Genomic DNA, 27364 nt, shown 5'->3' with positions numbered 1-27364 from the left:
TAGAATGTTACAAGTAACACGCGACGATAATGGGCCGATCAGAGTGGCCCTTGGAGTATCTTCTTAAAGGACCTACAGACGAGATGTTTCATGGGAAGGTCAAACGTACGGTATTATAGTTGCTATCTGTCTTCGCGTATGTATGTCGCTCGGCAGTCAGAAACACTCGTCCAGAAATGTCACCCGCACGCCGCCTCTATAAAGGATTTCTATGGATCGGTCGCGTGCCACCAAGTATATGGTCCGACGAGTTGTATGCAAGTAGAAATCGTTGTCTGCATTTAATCTGTCGGCGATTACATATTGGTCCGTTGTAAGTAGCTCCCTTTACGACCTACCGCACGATCGTTCCGATATCAAATCGTGATCCCCGAAAAGTGGATAAACAGATGGTGGAAACGTGTCGATAGATGGTACCATTGACCCTGATTGATCGAACGAGGAAATGGTCGAGTATGGTGAAATATTGTGTACAAGTTTAAATAAATCGGATGTTACGAGTGTTCTATTTGAAAAGTTCCAGGCAAACTGAAATACAAGAATCAAGATGTAACAATACTTGACGTTCGTAGGTACGAAGTACGGCAAGTTTGTTCCAACTGAATACTAGACTTATCCGGTTCTTTGTATCCGGCAATAAAAAGTTTCCGCAACATTGGCTACCTTGTCTCTATTTCGTTCGACTACCTGGCGCATCGGAACAGGTTATGCAAATTTCAAGAAACTCGAAATACGACCGCTCCAAATTCTTCCCGCTTCCAGTTTTAATTATCGAATTATGCCGAAAGGGAGAGAAACGAAAGGTACGGACTGTTTATTGCGACTACCCTGAAGAACACCGGGACCTTAATCGTTCAATCGAGCGGATCATGGACAAAGAGATATCATTCTTCGCGACGAATGACGCCCCTTTTATTGTAGATAATTAATGTAACTGGGAACGACGTAATTGCTTGTTAATACGAGCTGCACATCTGCGTTGTGATATTTTAATCTAGTGTCTAGTAACGCTATACATGATATTAAACGAACTGAATGACACGTACCTACATATTTTAAGTGTTCACACTGTCGGAAAACTCTTAAACTGATTAATGTTAAAATGTAAAATGAAAATTTCGTTCTAGCGAGGAAGAAAACAAAATTCCTGCATAAATTTCGTTGGTTCGTATAAAGATGACCGACCGTCTTGAGAGTTTGTTCAATTCCATCGTCTGTTGCACCTTCAGTATATTATACACGTATACACGAATAGTATCGTTACAAGCGCATACAGACTGGAAAGGTACGGACACAGTAGCAGCTTTAGACCTTATACAGCAAAGCTATGCCGTGCAACGCGAGTTGGTTGGTTCCATTTGAGTCAGGGTATCGAGGTGTCAATAGCAGCTGCTATGCTACACACAAGACCCCTGACTACGGCACCCCCTTGTTGTATTCACTTCACTTCTTCACCCTTATCTGCAGCTTGGACCTGGATACTAGAGGCATATTCATGTCCAGACGGTAAACGAGCTTCAACAATGTCCGCAATTTTTCTGATCGATTTGTACTTCCCTTTTCTTTGCACTACCCTATCATTTTCCTCTTTATATTTCTTACCACATAAAAGGATTTAATGTATCAAACGCGAAATGGAGAAATTAATTTGAGGAATCTAATCGTATCACTTCTTAATACTGTTTTCAAGTAGCATAACCACTTGAAATTCAACTTTTCGATACGAATTCTTCATATTTTAAATATACATAATAATCGTATTTGTATCTTAGTTTGTGATCTATACGAATAAAGAATCTACCGCAATAAAGAGAAAACTTAATTTTCAAGAATTTGAGTAACATGCAATCAATCAAAACCAAATTAGTTTTCCAAACGTATTACAAATTCATAGTCAACTAATATTCCTAATAATAAACTTTCGCGCTTTTAAATATGAGATCCATGCCTTTCTTTTTCTTCCAATAAATGCGATATAGATATTGGATCTGCTTGAAATCCTTCGGATTTTATTTATTACAATCTGCAATAGTGATACACTCACGAATAAAGTATCACAAAATTGAAATAGATCCTAAAATCCATCTCAATTCATACATGACACCGGATTGAAGTGAATCGGTCCAATAAGATCCAATTAGACGATATCCCTGGTCGTATACCTACGACACTTGATTAGCTACTCCGATAAAGAAACAAAAGAGAAGCGGCAGGCGGATGCACACGGTCGATATGCAAGTAAGTCAGCCGATTCGGTCGCGATAAAATGCGCTTCCTCGCGGATGCAGTCTCGCACGCTTGCAAGGTAGGTGGAGCGCCCCGCTGTTTTTAAGCGTCGGTGACTAATTGGTGATGTCGCGGCCAGGCGTTGAGACACACCCCTCTCTCACTCTCGTCCTCTTTTGGTACTCACCCTCTCGACCGTACACCGACGACCCTCTTCTCGTCGCCTCTTCTCCGAACAGACGCCACCACCTTCCCTTTCTCCTACCTTCCAGCGCTCTTCGCACAACAGTGGTGTATTAATGGCTGCGTTCTGTCGGCACACCTACGACAGAAAATTTGAAGGTTTGTTTGCTTTTCGAGCAGCGCATTCAGTGTTCCTGCTAGTAAATTTAAATGGAAGATATCTTAGAGTATAGGCAAATATTCGAAAAATACTAATAGGTCTTAATAGGGGATACTAAGTATTATTTTTTGACAATACAGAAATCTTTATCGCGTATGATAAAGGTGTGATTTGATTCAGACAATGTTTTATTACATGTTTATATATAGGGAATATACCTACAGATATTATTACCTTTCAAGTTTCTACGGTTTAATAGAATGATAATAATAAGAGAACATTTCTTTTTTAGCTTTATTAAATAGGTACTTGAATTGAATTGGTGTAGAAGTCTGGAACACCTTTGTAAAATACGCTACTGCCGCCTCTTATCCCCTAACCTCGCTCCTCCGACTGTTCCTCCTCAATAGGGGAGGTACAAAAGGGAGCTTTAGTTGGCTCGTTATTATTACTATACACGCCCACATGAAATAATTATACTCCACATTAGTACGTACGTGCACCACGGAGAACGAACGTTTTCTCAATTATTAAAGTGAAAAAGAGGAGTGAATGTTTCCAATAGAAAGCATCGATTAATACGTCTTTTGAGTCTAAATCAGTATTGAAACAAAATCAATTATTATTCAATTATATACATCGATACATTTATTCGTATAGCTATTGCAATCGATTTCCACCCCCTTCATATGTTTCATATTAAACTACTTGCAATCCAATAAATAAAATTCATAACGTTAATCCTCCTATCCTATATTAATCTTTCTAATATTAATCTTGCCAGAAGAGCAATTAAAAGAAATTATAAAAATCACAAATCTATTAAAATTATAATGATACACAGTTTGATGTATTTCTATGAACTTACTTTCGACAGTCGTTAGACCATTTGTAACAGGACTCGGTTAGTCCGGTATATTTGCGGGATATCCTGCGTTCATAGATAGAACGGCTAATAATGGCGGTGGAGTCAGGTCAACGACAATGAGCTCGACTGGGTGTGAGCAACGTTTACCCCATTTTTCCTGAAAAGGAAAGGAGAAAAAAAAGAAATGAAAAAAAATGGATGAAAAAATCGACCTCGCGCATGCCTGCCGCTTGTAACCCCTACGTTTTTTCCACATTTTTGGAAAACGATCGAATTATGCCGCCCACTTCTGCTTTTTCCCTTTTCAATTCTTCTTTCACACCGGTAGAAACGATTTCTCTTCTTTTTTTTTCTTCTTCCCCTCTCTGTCTCTGTCGTCCGATGATTCCCGTATACGAAAGAGCGACACACGGTTGCCAACGTCCATTCGGCTTTGTACGAAAAGTTTCTCTGTCATCAGTCATTTTCTTCGGGGCGACCGACAATAATATGGCATATAATAGAATCGGCATAATGCCAGTCGCCTTACGTCCTGACACGAAGTCGAGGATTTTATTATGACACATCGCTCGTTGTTACGTCTGTCGCGCACGTTCTCGCGCTTTATGATGTATAAATTGATGTATAAATTAGCGCCTAATATTTCCCATATTTTCGATTTTAGCCGGAATAAAGGGAGGTACATTATACATAGATTTGCCTGCGACAAAGTATTTTTCGATAAGCAACCCCAAATGTTGCCAATAGTTTGCTTTTCTGTGTTATACATGAAACTATTTACTGGTAGCTTGCACGATGATTTGAAAGTCATCTGTTAAGGACTATCTTCGTTTCTATCATTGTGTTTCTTCGTCGTAAAGTTTTTATGCGATAAAATTTGTAATTAGAAAATAATAATTCAACTATATCATAATTTCATCGTATTACACTATTCTGAACATTATTAATAATTATCTCTGTTTATACTGCAGTGTTTCTCAGTTATAAATTTGTGTGTAAGAAAATTTATAATTGGACGATAAATTCACAGAATTGGAAAATTCAGACGTTATCAAAATTACGAATATAGATTTCATTGAAAGTTGTTAGCGATCAGAAAAGTTCTTGATTACAATAGATTCCATCGAATGCACGTTTAGTATAATCCCCATAACGGTGTGCCCTCTTTTTGCCAGAGGCGTCGGGGTTACTAAAAGGCACACTCCAATGTTTGACCAAGCTGTGCAAATATAAACGAACATCGTGTAGATCAGTGTAAGAGGAGCACAATTCGAATGTGCTCCCAAACCTCCCTGTTGGCAAACATTTTAACAGGATTAGAACACACTTACCGGGTCTAATCTGACCAAATAGTCCTATGGGAAACCGCAAGCTTTAAGTAGCTGTCATAGAGTTGTCGGCTCCGCGTGATTTACGTTCTTCCATGATGTATTTCAAACGAGGAAAACTGACACTTTCTTTAGAAAAATTATCTGTAATAAAAGATTGGTAATTAACGAAAAAAATATGCAATTATTTTTATATCTTATGCGTATTCTCCAATAAATACCTCGATTAAAATAGTAAAGTTATTAGAAACTAAGTGTCTTCAATAAATCTGCGATGTAGCGTTTCGACGATCGTAACGCGTTATACTGCGAATTTCCCATTATTATCTCTAATTTATTTCATAATATCTTTCGCCTCTTGCTGATTTTATACTTCACTTTCGCTGGTATAGAATTAATTGCTATTCTACCACGAAGAGCCAGAGGAACACGCACGTAAAAAGCAATTTTCTGTTCATACAATTCTCCAGAAGAACTTCATCCTAACGCGTCTACTATTGAGAATATTATAAGCGGAAAAATATTGTTCGATATTATTACTCGACGGAGCGGCATTACAGCGTATCTGTTATTCGAAATTCTGCTCCAACTTTCTTCTTCGTTCCCATCCTAAATAGTATAATTTACTTAAATAATTTAACATTTCGTTACTTGTTTCGCGCAACAAAGCCTTCCTTTCATTGTTAAAGTTAATTTATTTCTCATCAGAAAGGCACATTTTAGAGGAGAGGGAAATCAGAAACAGAGAAATATACCTCTACTTGTGCTGCATGAAACCAACTGAATCTTCGCGCAAATATCATTCTTGCTTGATTTTTTGCAGGGTTTCCGTGCCAGCTCGCGATGCGCTGCGCCGTTCATTATACATTCAAAATATTATCCTTACATGTGTGTTTGCTGTGTAAATGCAAGAGAGCTGCAACGAAAGAAAAAAAAGAAAAGGTAAAAGACTGTTCAGTACGTGTTTGCTTAGAATAGCAATAGTGTCAGAGCTCATGACGTGCTCTTTGTAATCGTGACGGCCCGGATGGCTGGTTAGTCTGCTCGTCTCGTGCATATGCATGCAATTGCAGACGCGTATTTGCCTTTCCACCGATACCCACTTGTCTCCAAAGTTATACAACAAATTGCTACAAAAGGGCCACGACGAATGTAGTTTGTTATCGAAACGTTTTCGATATGACCATCTGCTACAAGAGAATTTTATTATGATTCTTCGATAAACAAATTTTACCAATTTCTCTTTTAACTAGAAATAAAACTTAACTTTAACCGAACCTTAACTAAAAGAGAAAAAAGGAGAAGATTTTTCAAAGAAATATATGGCTATAAAAGGGATATACATTTGCGCAAGAAGCACACGTATGAAGTCTCGTGATGAATATAATAGCATCTAATGGAATATTATCATTATTCGCAACTAACTCTATCGCTCTTCCTCTTTCTCAATTCTCTCATCTCTGTCTCTCTTCATCTCTTCTTCATCCGCTATTGGAACACGCCTGCTGCACTCGTAGATGTCCATTAATCACGGACATAAGCAGGCGACTAATTGTTGGGTTTCAGGGAGAGAGGTATAGACAGAGTGGAATGGATAGAGAGGCATAAAATAACGTCCCTTTATCGAAGGCACGCACCCCTTACACACGATGGGCCCTTCGATTCATCCGGAGATCGGGAGGATCACGCTGTGAAAGTGATCGTGGATCGTGCGACGGGACGTGACTTGTCGATTTCACAATCGTTTATTATTTCTTCCCGGTCGTCGACTATTCTACCCGGCTGTGTCTCGTGTTCGTGTGACGACGCTCTTAACATCTCAGAAAGTACATATTTCACGAATAACTTGCGTTAGGCGTTTATTTAAAGTTTTATAAAATTGTCAAATTATTTCGTTAAAAATGATCAAATTTGGAATAAAATTTAATTTTATAAATAAGAAAAAAGGAAAATGCATGTTAGCGGAAGTATGACAGATCGTGCCGCGAATAGAGAGAGAAGCTTCCCATAAAATTGGGCGATCATTTGCGAAGCATTTAAAGGCGGAGCCATGAAAAAACCGACTACCCCATTGAGGACAATTGCAGGAATGTCAGCAGAGAGAACGAACGTAAAGGTGCGATGTGCCTATAGGTACAAATCAACGGCGTACGTCGCTTCTCCATAATCCATCATCGCATGCCTATTCGCGGAACAGAGAGACGATCTGTCATCCACTTTCGTTTCGTTGCGTCAGTCCATTCTACCCGAAACATTTCGGTCCTTGTCTCGGCCATTTAGCCGAACTCAGCCACAGCTTCTTTTTTTAATATATATCTCTGATTTTTTTAATTCGTCCCTTCTTTCTACCTTCTTCTTTCCATCTGCACTCGACTCTCGAAGCGTTTCTTTCTTACTTCTTCTTCAATTTCGTTACATTTTATACTCCTTCTTTGTTTACAGGTATAGTTATCAAGATTACAGAAATTGTAATTATCTTCATAGCCTTCGTGCATAATTGAACTCATAATATTAGTTAATAAATTATTATGCAAAAGGATCTTGTACCTTTATTACAATTTCATTGTAAATTTTGATCTATAGATACTAGAAACATTTAGCATTTGCATTCCAAAGGTAATATGATATAAATAGCGATAAATTCTACGTATGCGAAATAATCCTGCAGACGTCTAAAAGCCAGGATCTATTTGTCATTAGGTCTGAAATAAATGTGCAACTGGCCTGGCTTGTTGCACCTCGATGCGCATCCATCGTACAGAAATCGGTCGCCAGTAATGACGTTGATTCGTTCTACTTCGTCGCCACTGCGCCGCTAGTATTCTTTGAGATCCTTGCACCATTCAATCGACAGTTCTGCAAACGATTTGGCCTGTACGCACCTGGTTCATCGAAATTTTCCGACAACCTTTACCAAGGCCAAGTTTGGCCTCAAAATTCATTATTTGTTCGTAATCTAATCTTCTAACTAAAAAATATTCGCATCTTCCATTTTGTGATTGATAAATCCATTTATCTTCTATGTGACCGCAAAATTCATTCTAAATTCAGTAACTCGATTCGTTGAAATCGTCGAATACTAAATTCATCGTTTGTTGTTTCTTAAACCGTCGCTGCGTAACGTCGTGATGCTACAGCTTGGTAAAAGATAAATGGCGTAATGGTCGATAACGAAAAAATAAAAGGAATAATAGGGTGGTGGGTCTCGGTTCGTTACGACGATCGCCGTGCAGACCGGAATTCGGGGGAGAGGGTGTCCACCCGTCCCACGTTTCCAACCCCTCGCAGGAAAGTTCGCGCTTAATATTATTAAATTGAAGGACAATGGCGGTGGCCCATGACACGCGACGTTTAAACGATTTTAATAACATTTCACGGAGATTTTTTTAATAATATGATAATAAAGGGAAATGAAAGAAAACGCTCAAGGGATTATTATCATTCTGTCACGGAGGCTCCATCCGCACTTCGCTCTGCCTCCATCTGCCTCGTCCCGTCCCTTTTCATCCGTCACCCAACCTGCCGCTTCGATTCTCATCGCCAGATATACCGGAACTTCTGTTTCGCTTTCGTTTTAATATTCGTCGAAAAAGAATTCAGTATCTTCACCTCGTTGCTCCCACGCGTTCCACCAGTACCTTTCAGTCCTTTTAATTTCTCATTCCCCTCCTCGCCATACCTTATTCTCGATACCGATCCTTTTTATTGAGAGGCAGAAGTTAATATTGGCCACGTTCATGTTCATGTTCACCCCTGTGTTTCGTGTTTCAATTAAAACCGTCTTTACCGGTTTCACGTACTTGCGGTCGAGAACATGTCCCTTCCGGTCACCTTGGCATTCTTTTCATCCATAGATTGATTTATAGGTATTATCTTATCCTTCTTATTATTACGCTATGGTCACAGTCGATATGTGTTCTGACAAATACATCATACAAGAAATATGATGAACATTTTTGTTGATCTAATTCTCATGTTACTTATTGTTAAGAAAACTATGATAAATAGAAGTGTCTCCTCGTAAATACCGCATACGTATCTCTTTACAATATCGATCAAAGTATCTTAACTCCAGTGATTCTTCTGAATAAATACAGTTTTATAATTTTACATTTCAAAGATAAAGCCAAAAAACGTGAAACGCGAAACGTGAATCTTCAATCCTTATGATAATCCATCTTAAGCACGATATATCCCTCATTTCGACTTCGAATCAGCTATAGCTCACCTTTCATGGTTTTATACTTTGTATAGAATAAAGGAGTGATGCGCGGAAAACCCGACAAGCATTACGGGTTAAAGAATGGGGATATTTTACGCTCGGTAAAGCACAGTCCATCGGGCAAGTCCACCCCTATCCATGCACAATAGACGAGGTGGTTAGGTGCCCTAGGTGTCAACCCGGCCTCGTTTTTGTACGGGTGGTCTCCTTTCGATACTGTTCTTTATTTTCGTCGAGTAGAGCTCGAGCACCCAAAAGAGTTCCCTTTCGGAACGTTCAACGTGTTTCATACTACAGGATGTGTTGCATATTCTTTTAGCCGATTTGTCGCGTTTCTCTATAAGCTAACGACGAATGCAAAATTTTTCTACTTGGAAACGAAATATTAAATGTGCCATTTTTTTATCTCAAAGATTAGATATAAAAGACAGTTAGAATATTATCAAGTGCGAAAATTCCAAAAATTCGTAGCGAAATATTACATATAGGGTAATTACTAAGTATGTACATAATTGATTTTAATATACAGGATGGTTGGTCACTGGTGGTACAAGCGGAAAGGGGGTGATTCTACGTGAAAAAAGAAGTCGAAAAATATAGAATAAAAATTTTTTTTTAATTTTTTTTTTCTTAAATTTTTTTAAAAATCTACAGTGAGATCCGTTATAACGAGACGTAATAAAGTGCACGCGTACCGAGCGAAAATTCAAAGTCGATTTTCTCGAAAACAAAGCCTCAAACGAAAAATTTTTATTCTATATTTTCGACTTCTTTTTTCGCGTAGAATCACCCCCTTTCCGCTTGTACCACCAGTTACCAACCACCCTGTATAAAAAAAACTGATTTTATTATGGTATTATTAATAATATAAGTGGTAACTGATAATTAAATTAAATTTAAGTCGATAAGAGTTATTCAATTAACCAGTCAATTTTAAACTATTAAACGTATCAAAACACGATCACAAGGCACAATTATCGCAGTTCACTCTAGTTCCAAGAACTTCCTTCGTTTCTTGTTGTTCGCCACAATTAGGTTGTTTTCCCCGGCGGAAATTTCGGGTGCTCGAGAGAAGGGCGAGAAAAACGTTGGATGGATGCCCGCGATCATTATCATTAACGCGGCCGACACGGGCGTAGAACTCGGCCCAACGAAGCATAGATAAAGCTACAAAATATTAATCTCTTGTCGGGGCGAATGTATTTTTCAAAATTTCAACGTGCCGTTCTATAATGCTCCAATAGTTAATGCGGGACCATTAGTCAAACGTCGGGGCTCGTGCACACGAAAAGAGAAATTTCGATTTTAAATCGCTACATTTATCATGCAAGCAGGCGCATATGACACCGTTCTGATTTTATTTTGTTTCTCTTTCTTCCCTCTCCCCGGTTCCATCTCTACGCTCCAAACCCTTTTTTTCTCTCTCCCCCGTCGTGTTTCTCTTTCTCTGTTCGAGAACCGCTACAACGTATGGGCTACTGGTTGCGAGTTGTTCCTTGTTTTTCGAAAACCGATCCGCTAATAACTTGTAGCCATATTTTTTCCTTGGCCCGCGCTTCAAAACGCGAGACCCAGATTCAAAAACGGATTGCTGAAAATGAGTCGCATGTTAATTGATATAGAAATTTTCAATCGAGCGATGAATATTTTGGTAACTGAAACTATCGAACAACTATACTTAATTTGTTCGATTATTTTCATTCTTGTATCATGCTAGGGCAACTTTTAAAATTTCTCGTTCTTAACTTGATAGACATATCAGTTTAATTATACATAGGTACCTATTAATGATAATACCATAAATATAGTAAACATCGAAATTAACAGGTTCAAGAGTTGTAATATCCCAAACGATTTAATTTGTTGTCACCATTTTTGTTAAATTTATTAATTTGCTATTGAATATGTTAAGGAAAAAAAATTTTGTGGAATAATAAATTAACAAAAGATTTGATCTTTTCACGATATTTTTAGATAATTCAAGAAAAAGCGATCGGTCGCCACAAATTGACAATTAATGCGTACGAATGATTCCTGGGCCCTGTAAACAGTAACATATATATTTTGCAAAAGCGTCACCTATACCTAATCTAAAACCCATACTTGTCTCATAAAGTACGCTTCCATTCATCCTTCCTCGTAAACATGCTATCAGAAAATAATAAAAACGCCAAGGGAAATCGGCCTGATTCCGCACCGGGAGCCATAACACACCGGGCCAGCTCGTAAATTTTGGACCGCCGTTTTACTCTCCTATTTATTTCTCCTTTCCGAGAAATCGATCAGAGTATAACGCAGGTATCAAAATCGAATCGGTCTTAAGCGAACCACGTTGCGTGAAATGTAACAGAAATTTTTATTAACGGCGGTATTACTTTTTGGGGACCAAAGAAGTTACCTACGGGTTGATTTCAATCAAATCGGATCTTCATTTTAATACCGTCCATATATTAATTATTGTTCGCCTCTCTCAACGTATAAATTTCTCCTTGGTTTATTAGCGAAAATGATTAAACTTTTATAATAAAGAGCAACTTACTTGCAAATGGATATGCAATATATTTTTATAAGATTTATCGTTAGATATGTTAATATAGATATAAGACATCGGATCTCTTGAATTCGTAAAGATCAATAACTAAATTAAATATAATTTATACCCGCGTAACATAGACATGTTCATTAAATAGTTAATCTAAAAAAAAAAAAAGAATTATTCACAATTATTTCAAACATTAAAAATATATTTCATTTATTCAACTGAATACTTAGAAATATACCAAAAGAACGACAAATCGATTATTTTAGTTTGTTATGAGCTTCAACATGTTTATGTCTGCACGATATTAATTACCGAAGGTAATTCGGTAAATGTCTGCCGCTTTGGAAATTAACCTTCGAATACATCGTCGACTAAATTTTCATTAAACGAAGATTAAGCGTTCTCATGTGAGAGAAACCCGCGAGACGCGCGCCTTTGATCGCTTCTTCGCCACAATTGCCTGTCAGTGCAAGCATACGCACGATATTCTAGCTGATCAATTAATTACGTACCTCTAGCATATTAATAAAATTCCAAGCTATCAAAGAATAAACGTTATTCTCGTCTTTTCCAATCGATTTCAGAGAGCAACGAGCGAAAATGTTTTTCAAATAACGTTTTGGCACGCGCTGATGACTATAAAATGAATATGTTTCGTTAATATTTGCATACATCACGGTGTACCAAAGCATAGGGCAATAAACAAATGCATAATGGTATGAATATTCATGATCGGTTAACGATGGACAATCATGAAACATACAAGAGCAGCACAACTATTCCACATTTTGCATATACACATAAAAAATATCTAAAAATTTACCATACTGCTTGAAAGTTAATCTTACAACTTTTCATATTATTAGCGGTTCATTTGTCAATTTCTTACAATTTGCTCTCATGCTCCATCTATTTCACTATTTTACAGAACCTCATTACTAAAGTGCACATAAGAATATTATATATCACAGACCTTCTAAACTTCCTTAAACTATTCATAAATCATTCAAAATCATAAAAAGTTAGAATCAGACCTTTGAGTTAACTTGGAATTATATTTTGACTTCTAGTCGAAAGAAGCAACTATGTTGCGATAAAACCAAGGGTAGATCCACTAATTCACAGATCGTCGCAGGTACAACGCGACCATTGAAATGTTCTAGGTACAAACGAGGGAAAAAAGGGGGTTGCTTCTCCCAGGAAGGTCTGCGAATGGTAAACTGGGCGTAACCCCCAATATCATCTTACAAGTGTGCGCAGGAATCGGCGCCAGGGATCGGAAGGGAGAGAAAGAGAAACAGAGAGGAAGAAAGAGAACGGATAAAACGTGGCTGATTTATTTATCGAATCATAAATTACCGGGGTTACAATACGTGGCAGCATGCAAAGCCCGCGCGTCTCCACGGTGTTCCTTTTCTCTCTGTTCCTCCCAAATGGTGGATCGAAAATGCGGTGAGGGACCGAGGGCGTAAACGTAACGCATGTTTGCATTGCGTGCCCGACCGGAAACACGATTTATACGATGCAAATTAAATGTGTACGCTACACACACGCGCCTGGCTAACATTCGTCCATAACAAAAATCCCCTGCCGAATCTATCGTTGTTATTCTTAACGTTTTCATTACTGTGTCTCGTGCTTGTGACTTGTTCCTTAACTACTTGTGCATGCTATCTAACTTGACTCCAATTCTCATGAAAAGACTTTCATTTATTCTAAGAAAGTTTAAGGAGAATTGTAAACAAGAGGCGGTAACGACTTGTGTAAAACTTGTATAGGTTTATTTACTTATTAGCACGTTCTTCTCCATTTTTATGTAGTTAAAAATGTAATTTAAAATATGTAGTTTAAAATAGATAAGTACCTTCGATAGCTTACGTGTATTACTTTCACTTGTCTTATTCACATTTTATTTCAAATATCTTAATTGCAACGTATACATACATAAAATCCTGTAGAAATATGTGACGAAATTTCTTGTCATTCCGTTCTTAATATTTTATAGACGTAACATGTGAATTTTATTCTAATTCTCATCTTTTGTTCAAACTACTGAATAGAATATGAAGATTGATAATTATGGCATTCGTTTGAATACAAAGTTTCAGCAATTGGCAGATGGATCTATGATGGTCTAGTATTTGTGAGCGATTATTATTATAGGAACTAAAACACTTACATGGTTGAAAGTACGGTTTGGAACCCTTTCTAAATCAGAATATTGAATAAACTGTGATCCATTTGAAACGCGTGCGGGGGATTCTTCACGGTCGCGTCCACATGTCTACCAATTAGATACACAGAATACAATCACTATTACCCTCCATGGCCTACAAGCAATTATTCATTTCTCGCAGCAATAAAACGTCTTTTTATTATAATTTTTATTCGTTATCACCTTACGATGAACAAGAGGTTTCATTAAAGAATTTTCAAGATAAATACAATTTCCAATCAAAATTATTACACTTCCGTTGTATTATTATTAGATCGAAAATTTATGGTTGGTTGGTTAGAGCAAAAGATTGTTTCTACCTACTTGCTTCGCGTTAAATAACCAATTTATAACACGTTACAAATACAATTCATTTTAATGTGATTCGAATGAATACCCTTACCAGTTACCTAGTCGTGTTGTGACAATGTTTAGGGAACATTTTGGGGTCTAACATTTGTGTACGCTCCCCTTTTTAGCCAGTTTTCATTGTACAACGAAAACGTATCGGCCATTGACAAATGGGAGATATTAATTTTAACGTACCAGAATTTCGCGTGACATCCACGTCATGGGATACTACCCTCGATTGTCGCGTTCATTCTCCCGTGCTCCTCTCAAAATTCGCTAGATACATCCAGTTATCATAAATGTAAAATCTAAAATATCAGGTTTATAAAATTCATAAACTATCATAGATTTATTCTGGACTTTCTGCAATAAATGCAATTGAAATATCATGTAATTAAATAGCTTTATCTTTACTACATAATAATGGTGTATCCAATATTTCAATACAATAAAAAAAATCTAGCGACAACTAAAATTTGTAATACATTAGATACTCAATCATTTTCTATTTCTAAAAATTAATTCGTTCATTCATTCAGAGCCGTGTATTAAAAGATATTTATCGAATGTTTCAATAGTTCTGTCGATCTTAGACGATTTCATCGCAATGGTTGTACTTGATCATACGTGTAGTATTCATTCTTATAATATAAAACATACCTACTACTTATCCCGGACACAGAGTTAAGGCCGTAAAATGACGCGAACGTATCAGACGGAAATACGTTCGAAAAGGTAGGGCGACATTGGGAATTGAAAAATAGTGCCTTGGGCCGCTGTCGTTCACAGTGATGGTTCCGTGACAGCCAATGTAACGCACGAATTAACGAAATAATTGATTTTCATACCGTTCGGAGTCAGCGGCGCGCGCAAAAGACTGAGCGAGCCGATCGCCGAACCGAGGAGATATTTTCTCGATTTCCTGACCACAGGTGCATCCACGTTACTGCATCGTGTATGAAAAAGCTTCAGCCTTAGGCGAATTTTCCTTTACAATGCGAAAATACTTGGCTCGTTTTTCATATAATTCTATACGCTCCTTTCCCGATTGAACATGAATACTACTGTGATCTTTACCATTATAAGCAAACAATGTTTTAACAATTTTGAAAGATATCTAAGATCTCTCGTTTCTTATTATCGTATACATTGTCTTATTACATTGCCTTATTACATTGTCATTATCTCCGTATATATTGCTGAAATTAATAAAAAGTTCATTTTTAATATTTAACAATTTCTGCTTGAACATCATATATTTACAACATTAATAAATTCTCGATGAAATGAAACTAAAACTTAGAGAAGACTAAAATGTTTGTTAATACATCTATTAGTTTTCATAACTGTACATTAAGTAAAACTAAATATTTTAATAAATTGCATATGTGCTTATCACGACAGACGAGGCGTGTTCCACTTTCTGGCTAATAATTCACCAAAGTCGAGTAAATCGGCGTGTCTCGTAACGTTAATAGGTAAAGCGAAAGAGATTATTCGTAGCCAGCTGGATAATATAAGCCGGCGAGCACGCTGCTATATGGATGGGGGTCGGTCGAAGGAAGGAAACGAAGGCGGAAAGAGAAAGAGAAGGAAAACGGGGAGAGAGAACAGATTTATATTTGAAATTAGATTAAGCTCCTGCGCTTGAAAGCTATATAAACGCCCCTCTAGCCAGCAGTGCCGCGTACGTTCCGCGTTCTGCAATCCACTAAGAGGAGAGACTCAATAAACCAACCACTCACTCTCTTTCTTCCTTCATCTTTTTCTCTTTCCCATTCTCTTTTTCCCTTTCTCTCTCGTATCTTTTCTTTTCCTTCGTTCACTGCATTTTTACAGAATCCAACTCTGTTCCTTCCTTTCTTCCTACATATCTCTTTTTTATTTTTATCAATAAAACTACCCGTCAAATCGTCTTATTTCTCTTTCTTCCCAGTTTTACGAAGTGTATGATCTTCCTTGTGTGTTTCTATTTTTCACGAAGAAGTAACCATTCTGCTTATCCTGCTTCATACTTTCGCCAATCCATGGATACACTCGTATTATTCTTGAAATAGCTGCGTGGAACTCGAGATATTATTCGTGCTTTCTCTGACGCCTTTTGTTCTAACGAAAGACATCGACTTTGCCACAATACTCTTACGATTAAGTTTCTTTTCTTCTGATTTTCTTTTCTGGTCGCAATCTTCATATTCTTTATTTTATATTAACTTAAATCCTTTTATTATTGTTACGAACTTACTGGTTATGACAAGTTTCCTAATGTTTTTCAGGATCCTTGTACAACATAGCAATCCATTTTGACTTGTAATTTAGATAAATATTAGAGAAATAAAGTAATGTAAATTGTTTTGTAAATTATAATTATATTTATAAATAAATATATATATTTATTTGTTTGTTTATTAATTTATTTATTTATTATTTATTATATATTAGAGATCTCGATTTCACGTGTACCTAAAATATACGTGTACACATATAGTTAATATCTCCGTGTTTTAATCCGTGTATTTCTCAATACACGGGTATATGGGGTATATACGGATCGTAATATCTGTACATGCATCCGTGTCTGACTTTCACGGATACACGTGTATAGAAATTATATAATTTCACGTGTATTAATCCGTACACAATATTTCATTTTTAATTAGATATCAGAATGTTTAGATATGCAAATAAGTAAATAATTTGTGATAGTCTACTAGCATTTTCATTATTGCATGAATTTTCTGGCGATATTCGTTTGAAGTGCTAAGGTATATTTAAAAAAAAACTATAATTTCGGAAATTTCGAGATGTTTCAAACTTGAATGGAACGAAGGTGACACTCTTTCATTAAATCATAATATCCTTTTTTTCATCTAAGTACACGTGTACACGTGTATTTTCAATATACGTTCAAAATCAGGAACTATAATATATATATACGTGTATATGTTTATAAGAAAACACACTCTTTATAAACTATTAACTAAAAATTGTCACTCTTAAATTATCTATAGCTAAAGTTTTCAATCAATGACATTTATTAATCTTGTATAATAACTCTACATGGGAGTTTGTAATGTACCTGGACCCACACCATATCCGTATCCTTGAGGTCCGAAATTTCGAACGTAACATTCTAAATAGCAACATAAAATCGATCGTTTGCTAACTAATAACTATAAAGAAGAATATACAAGATTGTAAAGATCAGAATAACTAACGTTTGCAATAAATTTCCCCACAATTCTCCTGATACGTTAAGGGTTCCAAGGGTTTTCTGCAGCAATAGCAGCTGAAGCACGTATTATGGAACGGTATACCAGACACAATCTTGAACGGGCAACGTTCACGCGTTTCAATGTCAATTAATAGAAAACTATTAATTGATCAAATAATGCAAAATTACCTGCATTTCAGCTTGATACACTTTTCGGCCACAGCGCTGACAATCAAGACCTCCGCCAAAACAGTCGCATGCAGTTTTCGGTCGGCAACATCCTAGGTCAATGGGTTCTGCTCTATCGGTGCTACAACACCTTCTGGTTCTTACTCGACATATTGGACTTTTTGATCTTCACAGGTAAAGAAATGTCACTAGTAAGGCGCCATAAAATAATATAAAGCGGCAATATTGAAATGTTCTTACCGGCAGCAGCATGTGCTACCTCCATTTCCACAACAATTTCCACTTTTTGGACCACAACAACAAATTACTTGAGGACACGATCGTGGTGGAGAACAAGGTGAACACGGACGACAAGGTGGTACCACGCAAGATTTTGCAGGTAAACACATTTGTCCAGGTTTTCCACAACCACCACGACATCCTCCTCCACAACATCCACCTCCACCACAACTTTGAGATTCTACAGTGCACGGTTGACGACATCTAAAAATCGGTTTCTTGCAAATTGGCCGTTCAAGCGATGATGAACAACAACAACGTCTCTCAATAACTGGTTGAACATTGGATGAACAGGTTGTACAGGACGTTACAGCTGTGCGACATTGTTCTGATGGATCTCCTGAAACATAAAAATTACAATTCTGACTAGTTTTCTTTATAGATAAATTGTTTTTATGTACTATAGTAGATTCCCGGTTATCAAGTCCCGTTTTAATCAGATTTTTACTAAAATGAAAATAATTAACATATTCCGTTATCCACGTTGTCTAGAAATACCTTTTATAAATAATAGACAGTGTAGATACATAATTGTTTATCTTATGGTGTATGTGATAATTGGTATATATTTTCGGATTAACTAACTATTCAGTCCTAAAAGCACAGTTAAGCGGGAGTCTACCATGCTTGGAACTCAGTATATTTACTTCTGCAAAGACAAGCAGTTTCAACTTTTGTTGTTCCACACGAAGGTCTAAGGCGAGGTCCGCACGGTCCACCGCATCCTCCCCGCATTCGTTCGTTTTCATCAAGTGATGAGTTCGGGCCACTTTGATGAGCGTACGTCATCATGTCTTCTTTCGACGATGCATCGTCTTTTTCGTTCATTATTCTGTACGTGCGCGACTCTGATTTGCCTTTGACGCAACAATCTTGCCCACGATTCTTCTCGATGTCATTGCATTTGCTTATCGTATCTTCTTCGCCGCACTCTGACGCGCTTTTTTCAAAATGTATTCTGCCACTATCTTCGGTATGATTTACGTTCACATTTTCGTATCCGCCGTCATTTTTACCAACCGAATCGTCCGCTTGCCAAATATCGTAAGTATTATTATATTCCTGTCTATTATCGTTATTGTAACGGAGCCTATGATGAGCATCCTGCATTTTCGTGATACAATTCTGGTGGTTTTCGCGCATATTTCCGAAGACGACGTCATGGAACGAGACTCGTCGTCGGGAAGGCAGCGGACTGCGAAACGGTGGTACCGGCGGATACGCAAATTTTCGTCTTGACGGAATAATGACGCTAATGTCACTAAATTCGTACACGGGGTCGTATTTGTTAATTTTATTATTCCGGTTGATAGTTGTCACTTGAGTTTTATCTATGCTGGAAATATCTACGCTTAGAAAGCCTTATTTTGACAAGTTGTCACTGCACTGTTGTTTTTAGATAAAAATACAGAAATAAAAATAGAAATTTGAAATTAATGACGCAACGTGGCAACTAGACTGTTAAGCAACCATTAAAGGATTTGAAACTACCGATATCTTACCGACGGATGCTATTTCCGGTGAAAAGTTGTAAATACAAATTCAACGTAAATGCTAGTCTAATATATCCAATTATTTTTGCACTTAGGGCTAAACATTTCTTCAGAAATAGCTTACAAAAATCTGGAAGAATAGGAATAAGGAAAATTCAGAAAATTCGATATACCTTAATTGAGCCTCTGTAATGTTGACTTCATTATTACTAAACAAAATCTTTGACTCAGATTGATCTGTTTCTTGTTTCTGCGCTTCAAATCGACAATCTTTCGCGATATCGTTATTCTTCTGCGACTCCAGAGACAATGTACTGTTTTAATAAGAGCATCATTAACAAGGCATTTTTGCTTGAAACTAGGTATGACCAGAAAAAGCGGAAATATGTATGTATCGAGAATAAATTTAAACCTGCGGAACTTAGAATGTTGACGATTGTACCACGTAGTAATTGCGTTAGGACTGGGTGAAGGGTCGCAAATTGTTGTCATTGAATTAACAACACCTAGATTTGCACACTCGTTTTCTAAGAAATGCTTTTTCTCCTTGTCAAAGTAAACGCTTGTCTCCTCGACTTCGCTACCTCCACCGCGAAGTCTATGCTTGTCAGATTGATAATGTTGATTTCTATTTAGTGACGCGTTACCGATTGAATTTTCTGTGTCATAACACTGGTAATTTAATGATTCCTTTGCCGAAATTGTTAAGGTTGCAGGCGAGTGCTGTACTTTTTTGATTTCATGATTCGCAGTTGACAAAGACAGGCGAACGTAACAATTCTTGCAAAATAATTCACCGAGATGCGTCACGACGTTACAACTATTCAGTAATTTTCGACAATTACCTATGGAGCATTGAAAGTCAAATTTAAATAATCTTGGATTTATGATCGAATAATGAAAGAAAACATTACAAGAGGAAGACTAATTGACTTAGACTAAATTTTTTAATAGAAATTTACGATACTAACGACAAGAGAAACAAAACGTATGCCAAACTTTTCCAAGAGCTAATTTCTCTTCTGCGAAGTAAACCTCGCGATTACAACGTGGACAAACTCCAGGCATTTATTAATCAACGTTATCTACTTCTTGTTAGTATTTGAAAACACATGTTGCAATGATTTTTACATATTACTATCCTCAATTATACTATACACAATTTACATATTAAAATCCTCTTCTGTTAAAATTTCTTCGATTACCTGTACGATGTACGTTCTAACATTTATGAACGTTTACAGAATAATCATTTAGAACACAATAAATTTCACACATAGTTATTTTTTAATTTTGTAATAATCAATTTTTGTTATATAAAAACAATCTATATAAATTTCCCAAAAGATGTTAAAAAATGTCGAACATCAATAACAGATCGATGTAAAACAAAACACAAGCATAAATATTATAAAATAATTTTAGAGACTGTTAATATGCAAGATCATATACAATTATCTCTTACAAGTAATAATGTCAAGTATATTTCATTTATTGTAGTATATATCATTATTATTATAAAGAAATACACTATTACTCTTATTAGAAACGTTTGAAATATATATTTGCTTTTTTACATTTACCAAATAGAGAAATTATAATTCATACATATTACATTGGTAAACGTGTGAAGGAGGAAGTCAATGTGTTTAATCCACATGCAACAAACGTCAGGTCATAGTGCAAGTGGCTCCGTGATTCAAAGAGGTTAAGAGGGCTGCCTAATAGAAATGGCAGCAATAAAGGGCCTGGGTAGAAATATCCCCTATCTGAGGCAACAATTTGCTGCCCTTTTAGGAAACACCAGTACTAGTGTTAAATTCATATGCATAGTCGTTCTGTTTTCCTATTGCCTTTCTTTCTCCACGGAAACGGTACGTGTGTTGAGCGTAACACCAGGTTACCTACTGCCTCCAGTTTTTTGGATTTGGACTGCATTCACCTTCTGTTTCCTTGAGATACATTTCTGGGAAGTATGCGTGGATATTGTGACAGTAGGTCTTTGTGGCAAATTGATCGAACCACTATGGGGCGCGATGGAAATGATGACTTTCTTTGCTATCGTTAATTTTGGCGTCGCTGTATTATCTGCTTTATTTTATTTATTCCTTTATATGTGCACCAACGATCCGGATCTGTTATTTGATATACACATTCATGGACTAACTGGATATATCGCAGGTATATTCTTTATGAATAGCCTTTTGTTGTCATCGAACACATGTCATGTAATATGTGTATATATACACATATATATGTATAGATGTATAATATATTTTGTTATATTTTTTTCAGTATAGTATTATGGTTTTAGATAATATTAAATACATGAAATATATAGAAATTAATTAAAGAAAATTACTTGCATTAACTTGAGACATAATTAATGTTATTTATCTTTGTTTATAGGTGTTGCAGTAGCTGTAAAACAAATAATGCCAGATCATATTTTAGTTAAAACACCAATTGGAAAGATTACGAATAGGAATATACCATTAATGGTATGGGTTATGGGAGTGATATTATGGCTTTTTGGATTATTAGAAGGCACTCATCCAACTATGTTTCTTAGTGGTTTATTAATATCATGGATATATCTTAGATTCTATCAAAAACATAACAATGGCACACGTGGTGATATGGCAGATAATTTCACATTTGCAAGGTAAATTTTATTTTAATGTTATTGAAAAACATGAAATTAGATAGAATACTCTTAATCTTATGCATATGAATTTGAATATAGTTTCTTTCCAAATGTCTTACAACCACCAATAGCAGTTGTGAGTAACACGGTACATGGCTTTTTTGTACGAGTTGGAATTTGTAGAAAAGTAGTTAGAAGATTTGACATGTCCAATGCCCCACCTGGTCTCATTATAAATCTTCCTGGTATCGATCCACATGATAGTGAAAGAAGAAGGTTTGACATTCTTTTGCGTTTATTAAAAAATATGCATATAATAAAGTAAAAAAGAAGAGCAGTTCAGTAACAATCTTAAAGTTAATTTTGAAACAATAATATTTGTAGGTTTATAACTGATAATAATTTTCAGGCAAATAGCATTAAAAGCCTTGAGTGAAAGATTGAGCAAGGATCATGCAAAACCATGGCAACAAGAAAGAGCTAAGAAACATTCTCCAGTACCTCCTGCAGTTTCAATCCCAATTCCTGATACTGCTACACCCAAGCCACTTGCATCTCCTCTCATTCCTCAAGTTAGTGTTAACATACATAATCATACTTCTACTAATACGTGATCACATCAAATAGACTGATTTCAAATACATGTATAAATATTTTAAGAAACTTCTAAAGAAAATATTAATAATATGCAACAATATTGATAATATGGCAATGTTTCGTGAGATAGTAATTTTTAGTAATATACATATGTAAGCAAAGCGCGATTATAAAAAAGAGAAGAACAGCAAAGAAAGTACTTTCAGATCTTTCTAATTTGTAATTATACAGCCACATCGAAAAAGCATTTATTTCTTAATGTCTATTGGTAAATTCAAAGAGCAATATGTAATATTCAAGCTGTGCCTTGGCGTTTATAACTTTTAATTAATTTGTGTATCCAACCTTAAATCTGTTTTTAAACATATAAACGCTGAGTTGACTTGTTCTTTGATATTACCACATACAAAATGGCATTTTATACAGTGAATAAATTTATATATATTAATCATAATGCCATATTGCAGATTGTACATTATATAGTCTTTAGAAGATTCTTAACAAGAAATATAGGAAAGCCGATCTTTCTAGTTTGTGATGATATTTTCCAAGAAAATCGCGTTCTTTGTTACTAAGAAACTATAAACTCTATTTATGTAACTGAGTATTGTCGGTAAAAGATAAATAATTAAAATTTTTTTAACAAACATGTTGAAGGTCCTGAAATACTGTATAAGTGCAGCAATGTTCCGTCGTTAATATTATTCAATAATAGCTGGAAGGTAAAGATACATTACTAATAACAATGAATGAAAATAAACTGGTTTCCAGTGTAATGTGAAATAATTTTACTAGGGACAGATTTAAATTTGGGAAAGGTTATTACTTTATCAACATGTTTTAGAAAATATTTTATACAATCAGGATTACAATTAAATATTCTGTATAGTGTAAAATGTTAATATACAATACATATACATGTTGAAATGAGATGACAATTATAAAACACAAACATTTTCAGCTTATTTTAGTCATACTTTAACAAAAATTGTAGGACGAAATGCTAACTTTTTACATCATGAAAAATGATTCTTTTACAAGAAGAGATGAGTATCAAATGCATTATTTCTGTAGATTTTAAGGCAATTATTTTAGGACACAGAGAACAAGATTAACTTCAACAAATTATTTTCATATTAATTCAAGCAATAATTTATATCTGTACCTAAATACCTAATATAGGTATATTAAAGATTTTATCTAAATTATAAAATACATGTATATTTTGATTAATACGCATGTATTGCTTGTATACACATAAATTTATATTATTTATGTTCATTGTGTATTTTATTAATTTATTCTACTAATCTTGTCCTATATAGCTCAAATATAGTTAACATAATTCTTACTACTTATTAGGTACAGGTATTTAAAATGTATTCATTTAATTACATTGTAACACACACATTAGTTTCATTTTATATCTGATTTATATTTTCACATGTAACATTCTTTCTTTACTTAAAACAATGCAACAATCAACTATTGTGCCACAAACACATGTTGCAATTTTTTTCGCCATCTATTGATATTTTTAAACAATTGTTAAATATTGATTATTATAGTTTAAAAGTAATTGTTTAAAAATATATATGTATGAAAAGGTGAATGGAAAGTAGTTCGTATAAATGTATAGCAATGTGGATAATATTTGATATATCAATAGGTTGTAAATACAAGGAGTGATGTAAAACGTGAAGGGATCAAGACACTATAATGATGCAGTAATTATACATAGATAGATACATTAATACATGTGTGACGGAGTAAAATTAAAAACTATTTTCATGTATGGTTCGAAACTATCCCTTAAGAATGTATGTTATTCATATTTTGGCCTTCCACTTAAAAATTACTGATAAAAAAATTTTTAAGTACTTTTATTATAAGATTTTTAGTCAATTAATATTTATTATAAATATTACTAGAATTAAAAAGCGAAAGGCCAGAATGGAGTGTATGAACAAATGAATATTTGTTAATTTCATTAAATACATTATAAGAGTCTAATATAATAATTACACATTATATATATGTACATGTTATATATAATGAGTTTTGTACATATGTTAAAATCGTTACAGTCTGTACAATATTAAATTTTACTAAAAAAATACATATTTCCTATTTTCCTATACTGCTTGTAGGATAAAATTATAACAATTAACAATAGATATTCAATACATAATAGAAATACTTATTTGAAATATTAATATCTTATTATTTAATTTACATTACTCCTAATTTGTTAATTGTATATAAATAATAAGTATAAAATGTTTTCATATTACATAAAAAAAGTATCTCATTCTTTGTTACAAATCCTCTTTCTCAAACTATAAGTTTAGAAGCGGGAAATAAATAAATATATCTATAGGAGGAAAAGAACTTTATTGCTATTATAATATATAATCTTTGTCATTGAATGTTGTAATTATAGTTCTTGAAAAGTATAAAATATTCCGAATATTTTCTAACGGTGGCAGCACATTTTTAATATTTAGAACTACTTTTAACTGTCATAATAATTTTATCACAATTTATATCATACAAGTCTTTACAACAAAGACATATACTTTTTTTACCTATAAAATTGTTGTTGATGCTGTGACCATTGTGTTTGTGGTGGTGGAGCTTGTTGTTGTGGAGGTGGTGGACCATATGATGGATCTTGTATATACCCTGTTGGAGATGGCCTTATTGAATTTGGTGTAGAAGATACATATTGCTGTTGTTGTTGTGGTGGTGGTGGCACATAAGATACTTGAGCAGGATGCTGTGGTTGCGGATAATATTGTGTTTGAGAAACAGGTGGTGGCACATTATATCCTCCATAATTAACTTGTGGAGGTGGAGGAGGATAATAATGATGACTTTGTTGCGTGTGTATGTCATGTGTTGTCATAGCTGTATCTTGAATAGGTACAGTTATAAGATTTGTTCTTAATGGAGCATTATTTGGCGGTGGAGGTGCAGGATTTTGAGAATAATTCTGCATTGATATTAATGCCTGTGGTCTATGTTGTTGTCTATGCTCCACTGGAGTTTGATTGACCATTGAATTCACTCTAGGATCATTTCCCATTATGGGTTGAACCATATGTGATTGCACTGATTTTATGCGGGTATTCTGCATAGCAACCGACGAAACTTTTGTTAATTGAGATTCTATCTCTGATTTAGAATGCACATATTGAGGAGGATCAACTTGCATTCCTTGAACTTGCTGTGGTGGAGCTGATATATGTCGATGATTTATATGAGCCTATGTACAAATTGATACATCTATATGATCAAAATAAATTAATAAAAATTGGAAAATTGAAAAATAAAGAGAAATTACCTGCAAATCTCTTTGACTAAGGTATGTTCTTCTACAACCTGCATTTCCATATCTAGTTCCTCCATGTGTACACATAAACACAGTACCCAAACCAGTTTGTTCCACTCTAGAAACCTTTTCCATACAACGAGGACAAACTTTATCTTCCCTTTTGGCACAAGATAAGCAAAATACATGTTTGCAAGGTATCTGAAACAAAAATATAAGCATAAAGATTTATGAATATTAAATTAAGAAATATAACTATAACACTTAAGTCAGTTGATTTTATAATGGTTTAGTCTATTCTAAAGATATACTATGCTTATTTTTTAAGCTTTTATGACTTAGATATTAACTATTAAAAATTTATTAGGTTTGATTTATATGTATATAAATATATATTTGTTATAATATCTTTTCCTCATAAAAGAAACTCTCACCATGCGTCCATAAATAAGAATTGGTTTCAAACACTTATCACAACAATGTATCATAGGATTTAACACTTTTTCTCCAATGAGATTTACTCTGTGATCCCATCTTAAACGTAGCATTGGTTCAGGCGGTCCTCTATTGATAGTTGTAAAAGTTGGAGCTTCCAATTGTGATATATCAGCTTCCAAGTCAAACTGTTGCTCCAAAGGAAGCTGCTGTGTTGGTGGAGCTTCATGTTCTTCTAATTCTGTTCCAACAACTTCTGTTGGAGCTTCTTCTACTTGTTGAGGAGTATCTTCTTCATCACTTTCAATGACCTATTTGAAATATATATACAATGAAATAATATCAGCTAAGTAGCATAGACATTAAAAAAATAAAGAGATAAATTAAAGAAATAAATTAATTGAAAATTTAAAACTAAAAGAACATTCAGATTTACCTTTACTTGTTTTTTAGACCTTCCTCTAGCCCTCCCTCGTGTTCTACCACGTGCTCTACCACGAGTTCTGCCTCTCATTCTTTTACCACCATCTTCCTCCATCACTATAATTATAAAAATTTAGAAACCTAATCATCTACTATACAATCATTAATTTTTGGAAACATAAGATCAAAGAAATAGTACATTAGTTATTATCTCAAAAATTAAACAAACAAATAATCAGTAACAAAAGTATGGTTTAATTTGATTGATTCGACGTTTTATATATTTTATTGTAAGGTATATTTTAATTTCAAAATTGTATGTCGGTAAGGCGGTACTTACCTAATTATGTAGGTTATATTTCTAATTCTAGGTAATAGATTATAATATCAATTATCATATTTATTGATAAATGCTTTAATTTACTGAGAAGAAAATGCTTACACCTAACAATTAAAAAGTTGAATTTTTTTATTATTGGACTATGTAACGTCTCGCACTGAATCTAGTTAGATCACATACATATATGTATGAATGAAGAAATAAGCTGTTGCTACAATCTCCATTGTAGTAATCCATGTGACGTAGTATTTTGTTGTTACCTTGGAGACGACAGTCTACTTCACACAAAATGCAAAGTCGTATATTGAAACAAAGTACCCT

At 35.0% G+C, this 27364-nt stretch overlaps 3 protein-coding genes across 6 annotated transcripts; 1 reads left to right on the top strand and 2 right to left on the bottom strand.

The window, feature by feature from the left end:
• Positions 1–15371: 15371 nt before the first annotated feature.
• LOC138185240 (keratin-associated protein 10-2) lies at positions 15372–19791 on the bottom strand. 3 transcript variants are annotated; one of them, XM_069124055.1, is made up of 6 exons: positions 19441–19791; positions 18422–19120; positions 17736–18114; positions 17496–17661; positions 17311–17419; positions 15372–17225 (listed from the first exon to the last, which is right to left on the bottom strand). In XM_069124055.1, exons 2-6 carry the CDS (start codon positions 18915–18917, stop codon positions 17149–17151), a joined length of 1227 nt encoding a protein of 408 aa, XP_068980156.1. In that variant the 5' UTR covers positions 18918–19120; positions 19441–19791; the 3' UTR covers positions 15372–17148. The 3 variants fall into 3 exon arrangements, with proteins under 3 accessions (XP_068980156.1, XP_068980155.1, XP_068980158.1); XM_069124054.1 differs by having other exon boundaries at positions 18422–19110; XM_069124057.1 differs by having other exon boundaries at positions 18422–18714.
• A 1048-nt stretch (positions 19792–20839) lies between these two features.
• Positions 20840–24595, top strand: LOC138185243 (transmembrane protein 115). 2 transcript variants are annotated; one of them, XM_069124064.1, is made up of 5 exons: positions 20840–21448; positions 21677–21932; positions 22014–22190; positions 22324–22486; positions 23169–24595. In XM_069124064.1, exons 1-5 carry the CDS (start codon positions 20998–21000, stop codon positions 23208–23210), a joined length of 1089 nt encoding a protein of 362 aa, XP_068980165.1. In that variant the 5' UTR covers positions 20840–20997; the 3' UTR covers positions 23211–24595. The 2 variants fall into 2 exon arrangements, with proteins under 2 accessions (XP_068980165.1, XP_068980164.1); XM_069124063.1 differs by lacking the exon at positions 23169–24595 and having other exon boundaries at positions 20845–21448; positions 22324–23158.
• A 307-nt stretch (positions 24596–24902) lies between these two features.
• On the bottom strand, positions 24903–27296 carry Hakai (E3 ubiquitin-protein ligase Hakai). The gene is made up of 5 exons (XM_069124053.1): positions 27044–27296; positions 26717–26820; positions 26280–26591; positions 25858–26046; positions 24903–25779 (listed from the first exon to the last, which is right to left on the bottom strand). Exons 2-5 carry the CDS (start codon positions 26816–26818, stop codon positions 25096–25098), a joined length of 1287 nt encoding a protein of 428 aa, XP_068980154.1. The 5' UTR covers positions 26819–26820; positions 27044–27296; the 3' UTR covers positions 24903–25095.
• Between the last annotated feature and the right edge of the window lie 68 nt (positions 27297–27364).

This window comes from Bombus flavifrons, chromosome 11 (genome assembly GCF_040668555.2).
Source record: "Bombus flavifrons isolate JBK064 chromosome 11, iyBomFlav1_principal, whole genome shotgun sequence".
Taxonomy (NCBI): Eukaryota; Metazoa; Arthropoda; class Insecta; order Hymenoptera; family Apidae; genus Bombus; species Bombus flavifrons.
Note: the sequence above shows the minus strand (reverse complement) of the source record. Positions and strands in the feature narration are given on the sequence as shown.